The sequence below is a fragment of the Ceratosolen solmsi genome, unplaced genomic scaffold, assembly GCF_000503995.2.
Source record: "Ceratosolen solmsi marchali unplaced genomic scaffold, CerSol_1.0 scaffold13, whole genome shotgun sequence".
In the NCBI taxonomy this organism is placed as follows: Eukaryota; Metazoa; Arthropoda; class Insecta; order Hymenoptera; family Agaonidae; genus Ceratosolen; species Ceratosolen solmsi.
In genome coordinates this window covers 6,785,195-6,803,119 of record NW_011948418.1, presented here as the reverse complement: position 1 = coordinate 6,803,119, position 17,925 = coordinate 6,785,195, and the positions used below count along the sequence as shown (strand labels likewise).

Sequence of the window (17,925 nt, the reverse complement as noted above, 5' to 3'; positions counted from 1 at the left end):
AAATCTAAAAAAGTTATAAATGAATTTGAAAAAGAATAGATTAAAATTTATGTTATTAAAAGTACATCCGAAACACATTAACGATCCGCAAAAAAAAAACAAAAAAACACCAACGCAAGTTATTCTTCTGAAATTTCAAGATATTCATCATACTATGATTCGTTGATCGCTAATATTCTCAACATTTATATGTTTTTTGTTCTACTTAAAACGTATCTATATTTTCACTTAACCTTTTAAATCCAGGTCAATTAACGTGTGTTTTTATAGTTCCCCAGTACATATCGCAGCGATATCATTGAGTTTCGCCCAACCTGCACACATATATAAATAAATATACTACACTCTGTCATGTTTATAAAACATTGACGATTAATTTCTGTTAAATTTTAACAAATCTCCCCTATTTCACATCAGCCACGTACACATTTTGTTTTTGTAAAACAACGTTTTCCTCATTTCTAGGTTTATATATACTATTTTTCAATGACTACAGAAAGATACTCCCACGCCGTGTGACTTATTTCATTTTCAGTCAATATCGCAGAATACCAAACTGAAATAATTATTAACATTTCAAATTATTACAATGGCTTCGTTTAACCTTCATTCATTTTTTGCTAATTTCGTTTTGACGTCACATCCGAAAGTACGAATCCCTGTATTAATAATAGTATTTAACCTCATTGAGGTTATGTTACAATAAATTCGTACTCTGATGGAACAAGAGTAAGATTTTCGAGAAGAAAATGATAACAAGTATGTGTACATATCATCGCAATGATACAAATTCTGAGAGATTTTCAAAACTATGTACAAACGAAATAGATAAGCATTCGACCTAAAACGCATGTATACTCCTAATTTCATCCTTATTAAATAAATTTTTGCCGAAATAAAAAATAGCAACACCAAGTACAATAGTGCACTATTTAAGTTTGATATCTAATGGGTTTGCAAGAGCAAGCATCGTCGATGCTTTTATCATTTCTTGACATCCTCCTCACTGGACCAGATCTTCTCGTGTTCCTGCAGTTCTGACTCCCATCTTAACTCAAACTCTCGCATGTCGTTTGCAATATCAGCTTCATACGTATCATCCTTAAATAGTAATAAGTACAATCACAAATTTTAGTTGTTTATTAGTGACATTTTATTAATTGATATGATTAATTAATTTCAAATTGGACGAAATGTGATATAACAAGACAAATTGAAGACAATTAAATATACACAATATTATATTAAAAGAAAAAGATATCACGTTGAATGAAGTTTAATAAAATGTAAGCTTTTATCAATTAATAATTTCAAATTAAAACTTATATTACTCTGAATATATATGAATTAATACAAAAGCATACATACAGATACACAGACTATGAAATATAGTTAACATTGTGGTAGCAGAAATATAACAATAATGTATAATAATAATAATAATAATAATAATAATAATAATAGTAGTAGTAGTAGTAGTAATAGTAGTAATAGTAGTAGCAGTAGTAGTATTAAGAGTAATAATAATAATAATAATAATAATAATAATAATAATAATAATAATAATAATAATAATAATAATAATAATAATAGTAGTAGTAGTAGTAGTAATAGTAGTAATAGTAGTAGCAGTAGTAGTAGCAGTAGTAGTAGCAGTAGTAGTATTAAGAGTAATAATAATAATAATAATAATAATAATAATAATAATAATAATAATAGTAGTAGTAGTAATCACGATACAGAATATTTTCATATCAAATTCAAACACAATTATTTAAATTTTTTTATCACATCTACTATATTAACGACATTACGATCAAATCATTACTTTTAAGCATACCTCTTCAGGCTTAAAGTCCCTAATTGAATTTTGATTGGTCATTACATTGACTGGGGGTTGAATCCAAGCCATGTTACTGTATGGACTCCAATTGCACACATCCTTTTCCTTCTCTCTAATCCCGGCCTCAATCATCTGTAGCTCTTGAGCTAGTCGCTCACCTTCGCTGTAAGTTGTGCCTTGAGTAGCGAGCTATCAAGGGACAAATGCCAAAGTAGAAAAACAATTACATACAATCCTTAAAACTATATACATATATATATATATATATATATATATATATATATTTTTTATCTTTGCTTGAACAATAAATACCTTTAAATCATTGATCTTTTTCTCCAAGTTTTTCAATTGTTGCTTTACCTTTTGCGACTCAATTATCAAACTGAAAAAATCAGTTCAATTTGTTCACATTACCTTACATTAACATTAACATACAAGGAGAGGGAGAGAGAGAGAGAGAGAGAGAGAGAGAGAGAGAGAGAGAGAGAGAGAGAGAGAGAGAGTGTGATAGAGAGAAATCATATTTTACTGTACGTACTCTTTTGACATACAATCTTGACGAGGAATTTGCATTTGAGAAGCAGACTCCGATAAGTTCCGATTAAGAGTAATATAGGCATCGCTAAGACTGGAATTAGCAATTTGTTGCATTCCTCCATTTGTACTTATAGCAGTGAAAGCTGCAGCATAAAAGCCATGAATATATATTTAAATCTCAATTTAATCGAAGTACATTACATTACATTACTAGTGAAATAATTTTACTCAAAAAAACGATTGAGAAAATTAAAAAAATAATTTTAATCGTTATAGCAAATATTTCGTATGATATTAACATGTCTTATGTTAATTAATTTACAAACTTGAAATGAACTTTTATTCCTTCTTTTATAAGGATATAATATTAAAGAAAAATACTTACGTTGATTATAAAATCGTGAAGCTATAGGACTAGATGCTGGTACAGGTCGAAGAGATGAAATCGATGTTGCAACACCATCGTTATATAAACCATTTTGCTGAACTCCGTTTGTTGGTCTATTGGCACAAGATTATTATTATTATTATCTTAATTATTATCGCTTTTGTTAAAACTATCCATAGCATGTATTATAGTAATGGTCAATATATTGGTGATACTGATATATTAACAAAATATTTTTTCCATTGTTCAATATTAAAAAATCATTAATCCTTTTTAAGGCAACAGTCGCTTTCTTGATTCATTACATTATATTTATCATGTAATGAATAAGAAAATAAAGGAGCAAATAAAGTTATTAATAAATAAAGAAACTGAAACAAAATCAAATAAAAATTATAAGTTGCTCACCTCAAAATAGTTTTTGATAATCTAGATATAGGACCATACTTATTAGCTGATGAAGCATCGAAAGGTATAAATTCATCATCGTACAGTATGGAGTCGTTGCAAATAAAATTATTGGTAAAATTAATATTTCCAGTTGAATTTGTTTGATTTGTAGGTGCGTTTGTCCAAATAGAAAAGTTAGGATACAACGAGTCACTTTGAATATCATAGTAGTTCTGAAATTGAAATATTTAAATCTAGTGTTGCTTTATATATAATTTATATTAATTTTCCACCCTTACATATTGCTTTACATAATTTGTATTAATTTTTCACCCTTACATATTGCTTTATACGTATAAATAATATTCCTATTTTGCTTTTTCGTCAAATTTTCTTAGATACAGTTAATATTTCTCGAGTATTTTATCAAAATTAAGATATAGCGAGAAAAACTCGATATAATTAAAGTAATAAGGTATTATAAAATTTTAATGAAATTACCGTAAATTGATTTACTGGACAAAACGGAGAAAAAAAAAACAAACAAAAATCCTACGAATCTCCTTAAATACACGAAAAAGTGTATTAATACAGCTCTGGAACCTTTGTCATATTCGTTAATTAATTAAATATCATTTAATATCGTTGCATTAATATCCAATATTTATAGAAAATTGTCATCGATATCAGCTTGTGAATATTTTAACGCACGAATTATGGGAACAAACATCTTAAGCCACCTAAAGCCATAGGTAGAGTATCTTTCGAGAAGTTGACAAGCTCAAGTCAAACTCTCTCCATATTTCATTAATAAAATACGTAAAATAAAGAATAAATCACATACGGCCTTCATCTGCGTGGGCGTCTGCTTGCCGACAATGTTCTCCAGCTGATTGATAATTTCCATCCTTCGCTGCAACAGAACGGCCAGAGTCTTAGCCGCGGTTCTCTGCTTCTTGTTGCTGCCCCCGCCATTGTTGTTATTGTTGTTATTGTTGTTATTGTTGTGATTGTTGTTGTTGTGACTATTGTTGTTGTTGTGATTGCCGCTGTTGCTGTTGCTGCTGCTGCTGCTGCTGTTGTTGTTGTTGTTGTTGTTGTTGTTGTTGTTGTTGGGTAGGGCGCCTTGAATCGCGGGCCCGACCTGCGAGGGATCCCAGAGGTGGAGATTCGCCGCAGCGTAATCGAGAGGTCCGGCGCCTGCTGGCACTATGTAATGACCGCACTGGATATCCTTCTGGGGTATTAATCGCGAGACGTTTTGCGCCCCCGGCAGCATATAACTCGCCAGCGAGCCGATGAAATTGCTGTCACTGTTGGCGCCCGGTTGCTGCACCGCGTTACCCTTGTTCAGCGGGTTGAAATCTAGGTGAAATGTTTAGACATGCGGCTTTATTTTGTCAGGGCGCGTTAACGAATTTTAAACATCTCTTTCGCAATGTCTTCCGTTATCGGCAATTATACGACTAGTAAGACTCTGGAAAGAATAAAAAATCAAGAGCCGTATCGGACGGATACGTGTCTTGAGATTTCAGGCGTCAATAGTAAATAATAATAAATGCACGACAAATAATATGACATAATAATAAAATTCAAATGATTGTAGTTAGTTTGATATCTATGGTGTGAGCTTTATTTTTAAGGCTAATAGTATTAATTCGGTTAATAACCTTCGGTAGTGCTTAAAAATCATTAAAATTATTATCTAATGCTATGACGCACGTCTTTTACTTACATCCTATATTTAGATTAATAAATAAATGTTCGTTATTAGTTGAGACGGATATTTGCGCAATAATAGCTGTAACATATAAGTCGGTCGGTCGGTCGGTCCGTCGTCTTAAAATCGCTATTTTATTATTCTTTTTCAACAAGTTTTTAATCTAATCTACTATTCAAGAATATTGAAAGTTTATCTTGTACCTGCGCTATGCCGATAAAATTCTAGTAAAACGAGTTTGTTAATTAGACGATAAGTGTGCCGACAACGACATAACGACAGCTTATTTAAAACAATGTCTACGTACTATAGTAAATAGTACTATACTACATAATTATCATTCTCGTCCAAGTATTAAGTGTAACTCAAGGATGAGTATTGAATTTAAGTGAAAAGTTCGATGTGAGCCGGTAATGTAATTTTTAAAACGGTTTTTTAATTTTATTTTGTTGAAACAATTCAAGTATCGAGTAAGTAATGGGATTAGAAAATGTCGAGTCTGAAAGCTAAACTTATCAAGTGGACGACGATTACTCACTTTCCCTGTGCGCGCTATCGTGATTCTTATTGAAGTTGTTGGCCGCGTCCTTTGATTGCTTAAAGCCCTTGACGGCAACGGGGTTGGCCGAGACGATGAGGGCTTTATCGGGTTTTGGGTCGGTGCCACCATTTATGGGCAGACTCTGAGGCCTTGCAGCCAGTTTCCGGCTCTTCGAGCGATACTTGTCGAGCTCGACGTCACTGTGAGCAAAAGTGCAGCTGGTTGCACGTGGACACGATCCGCGTAGCGCCAGATCGCGGCACATGCTGACCTTGTACTTGGATTGGCCACTATTGTGAGCGCCTTCCTGAGACTTCCGACTCCCATGTTGCTGGATGAACTCAACCAGGGCGCTCAGGACGATCTCGATGGCCTCCAATGCTGCTCGGCACTCGGCCCACGAGGGTGGCTCTGATTCTGGAAATACGTGTACTTTGTACCTTATCACGATCGAACGTGGCTTGCTATCTCTGTTTTAGCTCCCGATTAACAATCTAGAGCATCGTCAATGTCAACTTTGCGATTTGCTAATGATAAGTTCGACTACATACTCGATTGGACACACCACTGGATTTTAAAATTACCATTATCCAAACGAAACCGTTAAATATTTTATTATATTTTAGCCCATATTGATTAATAATTAATAACATTCTTATTGCGAAATGCAATCGAAGAGTAAAGAAAATGTATTTTTTTTAACATATGAGAAGAATCCAAATTCATTGTCCACTGTAAATATTAATGGAAAAACCATTCAAAGAAATTAAATATCATTATTATTGTAAGAATTATTGTATTATATTATTGCTGCTATCATGACTCTGTTATAAATACTTTTTATATTTACTTCTATAACTTAAAAACTTTTGAAAGTCAATATGTAGGCATCATTTACGATTATTTATCCATACGATTATTATTTATTATTATTTAAGAGTCGTTGCAAAATAAAATTTCATTTTATAAATAAACCAAAGAGGCGCTCAAGATAGTTGGAAAGATTGCTAATATACATTTGGTTTAATCGACTTGATTCCTTTAACTTATATAATTTATTATATATAACAACAACAACAACAACAACAACAATATACTTTTATGGTGTTTGCTTGTTTGTGCGTGTGCGTGCGTGCGTGCGTGCGTGTTTGTTGTATGTGTAATAAAAATACTACGAATCACAAGATTATTTTAATAAACTCACAATACAGAGTTAGTGAGATTAATAGTAGTAGTGTCAATAATCTATGTAAAATCAAATAAATTTTAATGCCAGTAGTGGCTGTTTAGATGTGCTGTTTAGATACTTCTTAAAGTAAGTTGTACATAAACGTACACACATTGTCTATAAGCGTGGATTAATTTAATCATGATTGAAATACCTGGACTGGGATCTATAGCAGCCAACAATTCCAGCTGCGGTCTAAGAATACTCAGCTGGCCAGGATCAGGGGTACGTTGTAGGGCGATTACGAGCTCTTGTACGCTCTGGGCGAATGATTGGGGCGTCTGCAGCTTGTCGATGATGCTTTGCATGTGAGACTTACGGCCTGTGTCGCCGTAAAGAAGTGCCGACCATTGATCCGGGGCAATGCGCAGTCCAGCCTCCGTCGCAATCTGCACGATTTGAGCATCGTGTTCGCGGCGTAGGGCCTCGTACGTCCGAAACTCTTCTTTCAGCTGCATGAGCGACGAATCGCCTTCGCGCTTTGATACCTGTCAACGCATCATATGTTAAACAAATGATGAGCATAAAATTTCCTTGACAAATCCTGTCGATGATGACAGATCTACATTTAGGATGCCTGTATCACTGTACTATACACCATATTTATTCACTTTATCCTTTATATTATGTAAACATTATTTAAAGTACTTTTAATAGGTGCTATGCAATTTCTTATATATATTTAAATGTATAAAAATCCATAAAATAAAAATTATTAACCGTATTAATTATCCATAATATTAAAGTTAGGAGGAAATTCATTGTAAATGTAATTTTAACTGTATTGCTTACCTTAAAACAACTGGCTCTATAAAGAAGTTGTACGACATGTCCTATACTTGTTTTCGAAGCTTGTGGAAAATGAGGTTCCAAACGCTGCACAACAAACATAACTAACACTTTTCGAGATAAAGCCGAACCATCTTCTAGGGCCAAAAGAACAAGTTTCAGCACTTCCTCTTGCATACCTTGATAAAATAAATTATTGGTATTAATAATACGAGCAATAACAACAACGACAGAGACAGTAGCGATAATGAGAGTAGAATAGTAATTGTAACAATAATAATAATAATTTCAAAATCAATATTAAACGTACTTTCTAATTCGGATTTCTTTGGAACAATTTTCGATATTATTGTATCATTGTGTAATCAATAGTTGCATAATAAATCATTATTTATAGTTAGTTACATAAAATTTGCCCGAAAGTATACATTAAAATTTTAATAAACGAATATTTTTAGTAAAATATTTTGAGAAACTATCTTTTATGAAATCTTGATTATCGTTTTATTATCTACCGATTTATTAGTTAATTATTGTTGAAGACTGTGATATTCTAAGTAAACGTTCAACGTGTCATTAAATGTTAAATATTTTAAATAACATACCAGGCCCAAGAAATTGACATCCTCTTGCTCGAACAGCAGCCCAAAGATTAGCACTCAACTGTTGAGGATTTTGATGTTGTAAAATCAATTCTGTAACAGATCTTTCTCCTAAACTTCGCGCCGCTCTTATCGCTCTTGCTCTCCCTTCCTGTTCTACAAGTTGGCATCCAACCAGAGTTACAAGCTTCCTTTGCATTGGTCTAGATACTATACCAATGCCTAAATAAAAGGTATATTAGATTATTCATTTCTTCCATTATATTTCTACTAAAATATTTAAAAAGAAAAAGTGATATTTTTTATTTTAATAACAAGTATTATTGGCTCAACATTCAATTCATCCAGTTTACTATTATTTGAAAATTTAAAAACACTTCTTATATAAATAGTGCGAATCATCTCAAATTCACCAGTGTTGCAGATATAAATATTTTTGTAATAATAATTATTTGATCTAAATACTTTTCGAAATTTCAATGCGATTTAAATATTTGCGGGAATCAAAAAAAAAATTATGGTATAAAATATAGTAGTATTTGAAATACACGCATCTTTTTTTAATTTGAAAAAATTATATAAGCATACTGTTAAAATATTCTAATTTACTTTTTATTAATTATAAATAGAAGATAAGTAAAGAATGTTTGTACCACATATGTATTAGCAATCGAAATAAATTTTATTAACATAAAATAATAATAAGAGAAATGTTTACCAGTAATGTTATTTGGCGTGGCTTGACATGGTTTGAGGTACAATGCAAGTTCCTCGATGCAATGCTTGGCCACAAGATAATGGGTAAAATCTTCAGGGGATAAAAGTGATTGAAATGTAGCTGCATTGTTACTTGGTACAGAGTTGCCGACCAATTGTAATAATGCCTCGTTTACTGGTAACTTTTCAATCTCCGTATTAATGATACTCTGAAAAATTAATGAACAAAAAAATCAAATATAGAATAAATTAATAAAGTCATTATAAAAGGGGTGAAATTTTCTAAAAATGTTCAAATTTTAATTTTTAACATGCGAATGGATGTACAATGCATTAGGATTAAGAAAAAATGTAAATTAATAATAAAGATTAATTATCATGATTTCATTAAACTTGATTATATGAATGGATGAATTAAGACAATACAATCAATAGCTCGGTATCTTTGTATATCACAAATAATGAATTAATTGTATATCATTAGAATAAGATCATTAGAAGCATTGTCAAGTGATAATAAATTGATGCCTGGTATTAGATGTTATTCCACAAACCTGATCAAAAGGGCATTGTTTTCGATGGAGATTTGCTAAACAAGTTCGGCATATCGTATGTCCACATCCTAATGATATAGGCCCACGTACAGCCACATCGAAATCATGATAGCATACAGGACAAGAAAGAAATTCAGTCCACTGTGGTGCCTGTATTGGCATTCTGTGAAAAACAAAAGAATTAGCTATTAAAAAACTTTGGTTAATTATTTTGCAGTAATTGATTAAAATAAATGTATATATATATGTATATAAAAAAGAAAAAAAAAAGAATACAAATTATTGCTTTTATGAGGATTTAAGTTATAAACATTTTTATTAATAAAATAAAGTATATCTTATATGCGATTAAAAAAAAAAATATATTCATATTATATAATTTAATTCGTTTTAATATCTAATTTAATTATCGATAAATCATATGATTTAACGAAAAAATATTTAATCCATAAAAAAAGTGTATTATAAAGAGTTGAATGCGTAAGACAATTATCTAGTATAAAATCAATAATTTGCCATTTAATCGCATATGTTAAAAGAATTTAATAGTTTATTTATTTATTGAATATTTATTGAAATTAGATAATATTGTAGCCTATTTCTTAAAACTACGCGTGCTTTACAATTAAGAAATAAATGAAAGCAACTAATCCCATTACAAAAATACTTGTTACTAATATGTTCATATTGATACATTAATCCCAGCGTAAGAATGCTTTTATCAATTAATCCTTGTGTGTCTGACTGTGTTTTTTCTTAAAACAGAAACATATGTTTTTATTCTAAAAATATTGGCAATTAGAGATACGCATATTTGACTGAAATTTCAAAACTGAAGTAAGCGTAAGACAAAAGCATCATAGAACGTTATCAATTACATTAGAAGAAAATTGATTTATTACGTTATGCAAAGAATTATGCAAACTCCCTGCAGATTTAATAGTAAAAAAAAACGCAATAAAACAGAAGAAGAGAAAAAAGATGGAATCATAACAGATCAAGTAATTTATCCAGAATTAAATCAAAATCAATGTGAATTTATCAATTGGATGTGGATGGTCGATAAGAATCGATAGGAAAATGTCGAATTATCATAAAAATATAAGAGCCCCGGAAGTCTTAAGATTTGCCCCTTGAGCAGACAACAGCTACGATAGAAAAAAATGATTATAATTCAACTACATCTGGAAGAAATCGTAAAGCAATTACGCCATCGTCTTGTCAATAAATAGTCATTTTTCCAAAATCCTTTAGACACTCCCCAAATCCAGATCCCCATACAAAAATACACACGTCGTGCATCAAAGATCCATTCGACAAAGCTTCCAAAATCCAAATATTTTCTTAGGCACGAGTCTTAAAAAATTATCACATTGTTCATAACACATGATATCCCCGACTTGTGGTATGTATAACTTTCCCAATGCTCGATTCGTCATTTAATCGAACTCTCGTGTATATATGGATACTACACCACATTTTTTCGTACGTATAATAATTCTGCACCAAGTACACCGCGACGTTGAGAATGTCGACGTTCAAGTCGCATGTCGTCGCGAGTCTCCTCTTTTTCTTTTCCCTTTTTTCCCTTTCTTTTCAGCAGAAAGGGAAACCGAAGGCGGAATTATAAACTCTTACCTCGTTATTGCCCACAGAAAACATCACATTAATTAATAAATCACTTCGTAGTTCGCACGTAATTCTGCGCCATCGAAAACGTGAACGTAGTATAAAATCTACCCAACGTAACTGTGTGCGTACGTGTGACTAAGATAACGCAATTTATCTCATTTTTTGCTCGTCATCTCAATGCGGTGCCAGAACAATCTGCCGGGCATTTTAGATGCCTTGGCAGGTGAGATGGCGCCAGTAAGCCGAGAAAATCATCTGAAAGATAAATACCAACCAATGGGATAAGTCATTGCTCTTGGTGCTTGAACGATTTGAATCGTTGGCAAAGCGAATGGAGTTGTTCTTAAATGTTTCGTACGACTATCCTTTCTTCTTTCTTTGTCCATTATTGATTTTAATTAATATTAATCGCCGATCGATTATTTATTTAATTACTATTATTATGCTAGATTTTCTCTTCCTTTCCTATTCTTTTCTTTTCTTTTTTCTTACGACACTTGTATTATTTAACCTCTGAACCTTAGCCAAATTTTTCTAATTATTACCGAATAAAATGCTTATATTCATATTTCGCATATTTCGAAATTTTTCGCATCGAGTGCGTCGTGGATGATAATATATTGATATCTACTTTTTGTCTCTTGCTAAAGACATTATTGCCTAAAATATACGGCAGTTTGCAATTGTACGATGTAATTTATTTATTTCTCTTTATGTAAATAATTTATATTTCTAAATAATGTATAATGTCGCGTTCACAATAATGCTTGTTGCGCTGGTGATTTATTTTTCTTGTCAGTTCTTTTTTTTTTTTTGATTACAAAATATTTTAACGACATTTTAACGCGCGTACAGTATAAATTTATATTCTTGTCGTAAGAATATTGGCAAATAGCAATAAAATTAGTATTTTGTAACAGAAATAAATTGGGAACAATTTTTTAAGATTTTCATGCATTGAAAGTAATTTTTTTTTTTTTTTTTTTTTTTTTTTTTTTTTTAATATGTAACAAAAAAAATTAAAAAAAAAAAAGAAAAAAAAAAGAAAGAAAAAATTACCCACTATTATCTTTCAGGAGTAGTAATAAATAATGAAATTTACTCCAATTCAGTTAATCCAATATAAAGTCGAGATAAATTTATTCTATTATTATCCAAACGACTTTTCATTTATTAAAAGCTGATAAACGTGAAAAAGTAAAAGAAAAATGATAAACTTGAGTACTGCACAGTACATTCATTGCATAAAAATTTATTGTACAAATATAACAAATTTATCAAAATAAAAATATGTAATTTTTTTCAGCTGGAAATTGTTCATCGAGTTGTTTAAACTCAAAAGCGCATCGGTTGCGTTCATCGTGCATATCAATTTCATGATAAAAAAGACTCAGCAAGTACAGCGTGCTTTTTAGTCTATCGTTAGCTTCAAGTTTTTCAAGCAATGTTTTTGCCTTGTAAAGGTGTTTTATCGCTTCCAACATCATATACTTCTTGTTTTCATCAGTTTGCTTGGAAGCATTAGCTGATAAACACTTAGCATATGTAATGTAAGCTCTTGCTTGGTCATATAATCCACCGTGAGCTAATATTTGAATAATTGGCTCCCTCACATTTCTTAAAGCTTGAAAAGGCATTCTTAGTAACAACTACAAATACAACAGTCGTTCAAAAATAATTTAAAAAAAAAAAAAATTGTCTCATTAAGTTGGTCATATTAGGATGTAAATTATTTCAGGAACTAATAATTATAATTTAATAATTACCTGAACATTGACGATATACATATTGACTAATGCCTCGTAATATGATAAATGATTACTCGTGGCTATATCTAAGGCGGAGTTTAATAGCAAAATTGAGCTTGTTGCCGACTGTGGAGTTCCAGCAAAAACAGAACCGCATTTTATTTGGCTGATTTGTAGCTTTGCTCGTACTTTCTGCTGTGGCGTAATATTCTCTAGTTTCTCAAGCTCGTATGCTAATTTCAAAGCTTCTGGAAAATCATGCTTTGCAAAGAGAACTTCTACCAATCTATTTATATAGATACAGGTAATTAGAAGACATTAATGTTGAAATTATTTGCTTGAAATCATGCCAGTTTTTTTTTTCCTTCTTTTTTTTTTTTTTTTTTTTTTTTTTTTTAATTTAATTTAATAATAATTAAGAAATAAAAGTAAATAAAAAATAAGAAAGAAAAAAAAACATTAATTTCACTATTATACTTTCATAAAAATTAATTCTTGTAAAGATAATTGAATATTGTAACTCAAAAGTCTAAGTCAAAGTTTAAATCTATAAAAGATTGATTGAAATTATTCAAATAATTCGACGTTTTATATTTTCCATAAGTGGACTAGCGTTTTAAGAAATTTGCCGCCATAATTGTTCAGTTAAATTGTACATTCGAATTGTTTTGTTTGAATAACAAAAATTCCCGAATCGTTGAAATTATTAATATTTTGTACTATTTCGAAATTACAATCGAACAATGTAGTAAAAAAAAAAAAAATAAATAAATAAAAACTCTTCGTACTGCAACTTTCAAAAAACGAAGGACTTTTCTATTGTCGACAGTCACACTCTTCTTCGTTCATAATAAAAAAAGTGAATCGAGTTATTTCTTTTACAATATTCTCATTAACTTTAAAAATAAATTAAAATTTTGATTTTATCGTCGAATTAATGGGGCGATCAATTATCTCCATAAAAAAAAAAAAGGAAAAAATTTCCCATAGACATATCATTGCAAGGAATAGCAAAGGATCGCTCGATCGCATTATCGCGGCTGGAGAACTTTCAACCCACCTGAATTTACTCTCGACAGAGTCGAGGCTGGAGATTTGCAAGGCGATTTCCTCGGCCGCCGACCACTTTTCCTTCCTCATGAGTTTCGAGAACTCGTGTAGTTGTTCGCTAAGAGCCCAAATCCTTCTGCTCGGCTGGTTCGGGAAGCGCTCCTTAGCATGGAAGAGAACAGTGCTCGCTAGCGCGTACTCTCCCATTTCGTTGAGGATGTTGGCGAGGGTGACGACGGCTTGACAAGTTGAGGGTCCGTTGAACATCAGTTGTTTCTTTTCTCCAGAATTGAAGAGGAGAAGCAGCTGTGCGCATACCGACGACATTTCGGTCTTACCGTAGTAAGCCCAGAGTGCCGTCTTCTCCGCGTAGATCATTGACATCAGATCGATCATCGAATGCTGACTGTTCAGCACGTCGGACTTGGTCAGGGTCTGTATAATATAAGGTGAAGAAAACGTTTAAAACTTATTATGATGGAAGTATGGAGTTTTTTCTTCCAGTTGAGATTGTGTATGCTGCAATGCAATTATTAGAGTAAAATCTTGAGGTAATCTGTTTTATTTTTATTTAATTTTTTTCTTCTAAACAATAGCGAAAATCTTCTTAATATAGTTACTAAAATATTGGCTCGACAGTGGAAAAGAGTGTATAAGAGCAAAAGAGGAAGAGTATTGTATTGAAAAGCAATTAAATCATACTTTGTAAGATTTTCGTTAAAAAAAACAACAACACAAAGCCCGTAATCATATATGTAAAAAACAAAAAAAAAAGGAAGACTAAGAAGAGGAGCGAAGGATGAAAAACATACGAAATAGTAGATAGATTCTTTAAGAATTAAATTTTTATGTTTATGAATAATACAATGTACTCGTAAATAAGCATTTTTTTTTTTTTTTTTTTTTTTTTTAAGTAAAAGCTATTTTTGAAAAATTAATCGATATAATAATATATACAAGTGTATTATTAAATTTGTTAAATATTTATGAATAAATATTAAGATAAATCGTGTGTCGGTAATGAAAATTTCTTTGCGTTTCAATTATTAATAGCGTGTTTGAAATAAACTTTCGAGGAGGAATGAATTTAATTAAATTAAAATTACCTCAAAAACAACTTGAGGACTTTTACCTTCCATAGCAGAATTGTGAGCAGAAGCAATTAGTGCCAAACTTGCAGTATGTGTCATTCCTAGAGCAGTTGCTTTAGCAATAGATCGCTCAATTAATGGACCTCTAGAGAAAGTAATTAGTATTAATAAGTTTATAAAGTAATTTTATTTGCTTAATAATGCTGAAATTTCCTACTTATTCTTATCCGTTAAGTAATAAACCCACGAATGTGCAAGTTGTAAGCAAACGTTATCTCCTGCTTCTTGAGCCAACATAATTGCTTCTTTTAAAGCCAATTGAGCTAGTTCCCTGAAAAAAATAATGAATTAGCACCCAAGACTTTATTATTATCGATCTTATTGATCGACAAGCTTACTTGTAGCCAAACTGTGCGTGAAGTGCAGCAAGATTCAAAGCAGCATATCTAAATGTTCTGAGTTTATCATCTGGAGAAGGACGACTTTCTAAAGGAGCTAATCTATCGAAACAATGATACAAGCTATCAAGTGCTCCACAATACTCGTTAACTCTTAAACAATTGAGATAGCTCAGATAATGCTACAATAAAAATGAGTTCAATTTACAAACTGATCATTATACTATGACTCTTTTAAATAATGTATTTGGTAATTAACGTACAGCTTCTGCATAATATGGACTACTACTTAAGAGATCTTTTACAAGGGCTTGAAGTTCGGCGGGTGGTAAGGCTTTGTGCTCGTCAGTGAGAAGAGCGTGTGCCTGTTGCGCAACAAGTAATTCGGCTTGTCTTCCTCCCCAAACATTATCGCTAAGTGCAAATAATCAAGAGTTTAATTTAAAAAAAAAAATATCAAATAATTATAAGAATACTATGTTTAAACATGAATTTTTTAATATTTTTGTTTTTTTTTGTTTTGTTAAAACCTTTGTTTAAAAATGAAAAATTTTGTATTTCTTTCATCTCGGAAAATTCATTTAATCTGTAAAATTATTCGAGTAAACGAATATTGTTTATATATTACAGTGTTATTAATATTGTTATTATTCTTACTTTTGAAAGTAAATATGTTCACTTTTTGTATCATCCATAGAAGTATTCATTTCATTTATATTTTTTTTTACATAAACTTTCAAGTCTTCGAAAAGTGCAACAACTTTACAGAATGTTAGTTTCTCAAATAGCACAATGGTTCGACGCACGTAAAGACCAAGAACCGAATGCTTGTTTAACAAAGCTACATGAGGATTATCTATTATAGGTTTCATTAAATTTCCAAGACTATCGAATAAGTCTAATAGTTCTTTAACACCTTCTGCACAGATAAAATCTAAATCATTTTGTAACTGCAGACTAAAACGTGCTAATACAAATTCCGATGAATTAATAACTCCAAACAAGTTTCTTTTATCTAAATCTGGCGACTAAAAGAAATAATTTGATATTACATAATTAAATCTCACATGAATAATATAATAAAACTCATTTCTTTAATTAATACCTGTATTAATTTCAACGCCGCAATACAAAAGTCTCGTTTTTCAATAATAACTGAAACATTTTATTTAATTGCATTATTATGTTACTCATAATGTTAAATTTGTATATTAAATACGATTCACACTCACCTCTACTCATTGTATCGGAACAATAAATTTTGATGAACAGCACAACTGCAATTTTATAAGGGGATAAACTTTCTCTTTGATTTTTTTTGACCGATCCATCAAAACTTAAAAATTCTTTGTTCATTTTTATTTCTATCCTAATTTATTTTTCAGTATAATAAATATTTATTATGTAGATTACTAATAACGAATGCATTTTTTAAATAAAATTTGCTTAATATATATTCATTTTAATAAGAACTTCATTTGACAAAATTTAATGTGGCATAAATCAAATTCACAATTGGCTATTAAATAAAAATCTACCAAACAATTTCGATTTTTTTTTCTAGAAGATTTTTGTATAAACATATTTTACTTTTAATAATAAAAAAAAGTTCCGTCAGCAATATACGTATATTGCTGTGAATATTATTGATGATATAGAATTACAAACAAGCATTATAACCTACAAAACTTATGCAACATTTTGTACATTTATTCGAAAAATGGTCAGTTACGTTCATCCAATACCAGCCACTTTTTTAACAAGATTAATTAATTTTATATTTGATTGCGCATATTATGTTAATAAAGATTATTAACTATCTCACGAATTATATATTCGTAAGGTCTTTAAAATAATTTGAAATATCAAGAAATATTTATTAAACTTGATATTTTCTTCATTCGGTTAAAGAAACTTTTAAAAAATTACTATATATAAGACGATTGAGTTTGCAAATTACTTAAACATGATTTTATTCGATTTAATTTTCAGGTAAATACTGATATCTTCAATAACCTGATAATTCGCTATTTTACCATTCTATAGACGTTTATATTTCTCGAATTCAATAAAGTTTCGCACATATTTATTTGCATCTCTAAACATAAATACAAAGTTGATTATAATTATAATAATTGTGGTTCGTACGGGGGTTTTTTTTTTTTTTTTTTTTTTATTTAAATTTTTTGTCTACATTATTAAATAATAGTTCCCAATACTACATATATCAGATAATGTAAAATCATTGAAAGTTTAACGTATAATTTTCGTTTAAATATTATTTTATAAATTTCCGCTTATTCAAATGGCCGATAAAGAAGAAAATTGCGTGAACGATTTCTATATAAAATATTGTAGTATTTTCGTTTTTGCGAGTAAGAGGTTAGACGCGAGTTAACGGCATCTGTCATCGCTTTTATTTTCAAAGGTTTTATTATATTATAATTTAAAAATCAAGTGAAAATATGTGATGATTTAAGAAAATAGTGTATTTGTAAAATAGTTATAATTTTTTTTAATTTTCCTGTTATTTAAATTGTTAATTAAGGTTAGTTCTTACATTTGATTATTTACTTATTAATAATTTTTTTTTTTTTTTTATACAAGTATCATTTTTTGACTTGTAATTATTGTATTTCATTACGTTATTAAAGAAGGGAAATTAGTCGAATTTAGAATAGAAAATGTAGAGGATAA

General features: G+C 30.4%; 2 protein-coding genes across 2 annotated transcripts; both read right to left on the bottom strand.

Annotated features, from left to right (window-relative positions):
* Positions 1–106: 106 nt before the first annotated feature.
* On the bottom strand, positions 107–11,307 carry roq (RING finger and CCCH-type zinc finger domain-containing protein roquin). The gene is made up of 15 exons (XM_011497010.1): positions 10,519–11,307; positions 9,310–9,472; positions 8,757–8,964; positions 8,042–8,260; positions 7,440–7,615; positions 6,802–7,135; positions 5,417–5,836; positions 4,256–4,523; positions 4,003–4,120; positions 3,177–3,391; positions 2,766–2,881; positions 2,382–2,523; positions 2,156–2,225; positions 1,841–2,032; positions 107–1,101 (listed from the first exon to the last, which is right to left on the bottom strand). The coding sequence occupies exons 1-15, from the start codon at positions 10,521–10,523 to the stop codon at positions 985–987; spliced, it is 2,763 nt and encodes a 920-aa protein (XP_011495312.1). The 5' UTR covers positions 10,524–11,307; the 3' UTR covers positions 107–984.
* An 876-nt stretch (positions 11,308–12,183) lies between these two features.
* ida (anaphase promoting complex subunit 5 ida) lies at positions 12,184–16,589 on the bottom strand. The gene is made up of 10 exons (XM_011497008.1): positions 16,461–16,589; positions 16,334–16,383; positions 15,886–16,256; positions 15,492–15,642; positions 15,229–15,410; positions 15,048–15,161; positions 14,846–14,975; positions 13,750–14,174; positions 12,708–12,975; positions 12,184–12,590 (listed from the first exon to the last, which is right to left on the bottom strand). Exons 1-10 carry the CDS (start codon positions 16,582–16,584, stop codon positions 12,219–12,221), a joined length of 2,187 nt encoding a protein of 728 aa, XP_011495310.1. The 5' UTR covers positions 16,585–16,589; the 3' UTR covers positions 12,184–12,218.
* Positions 16,590–17,925: the final 1,336 nt, after the last annotated feature.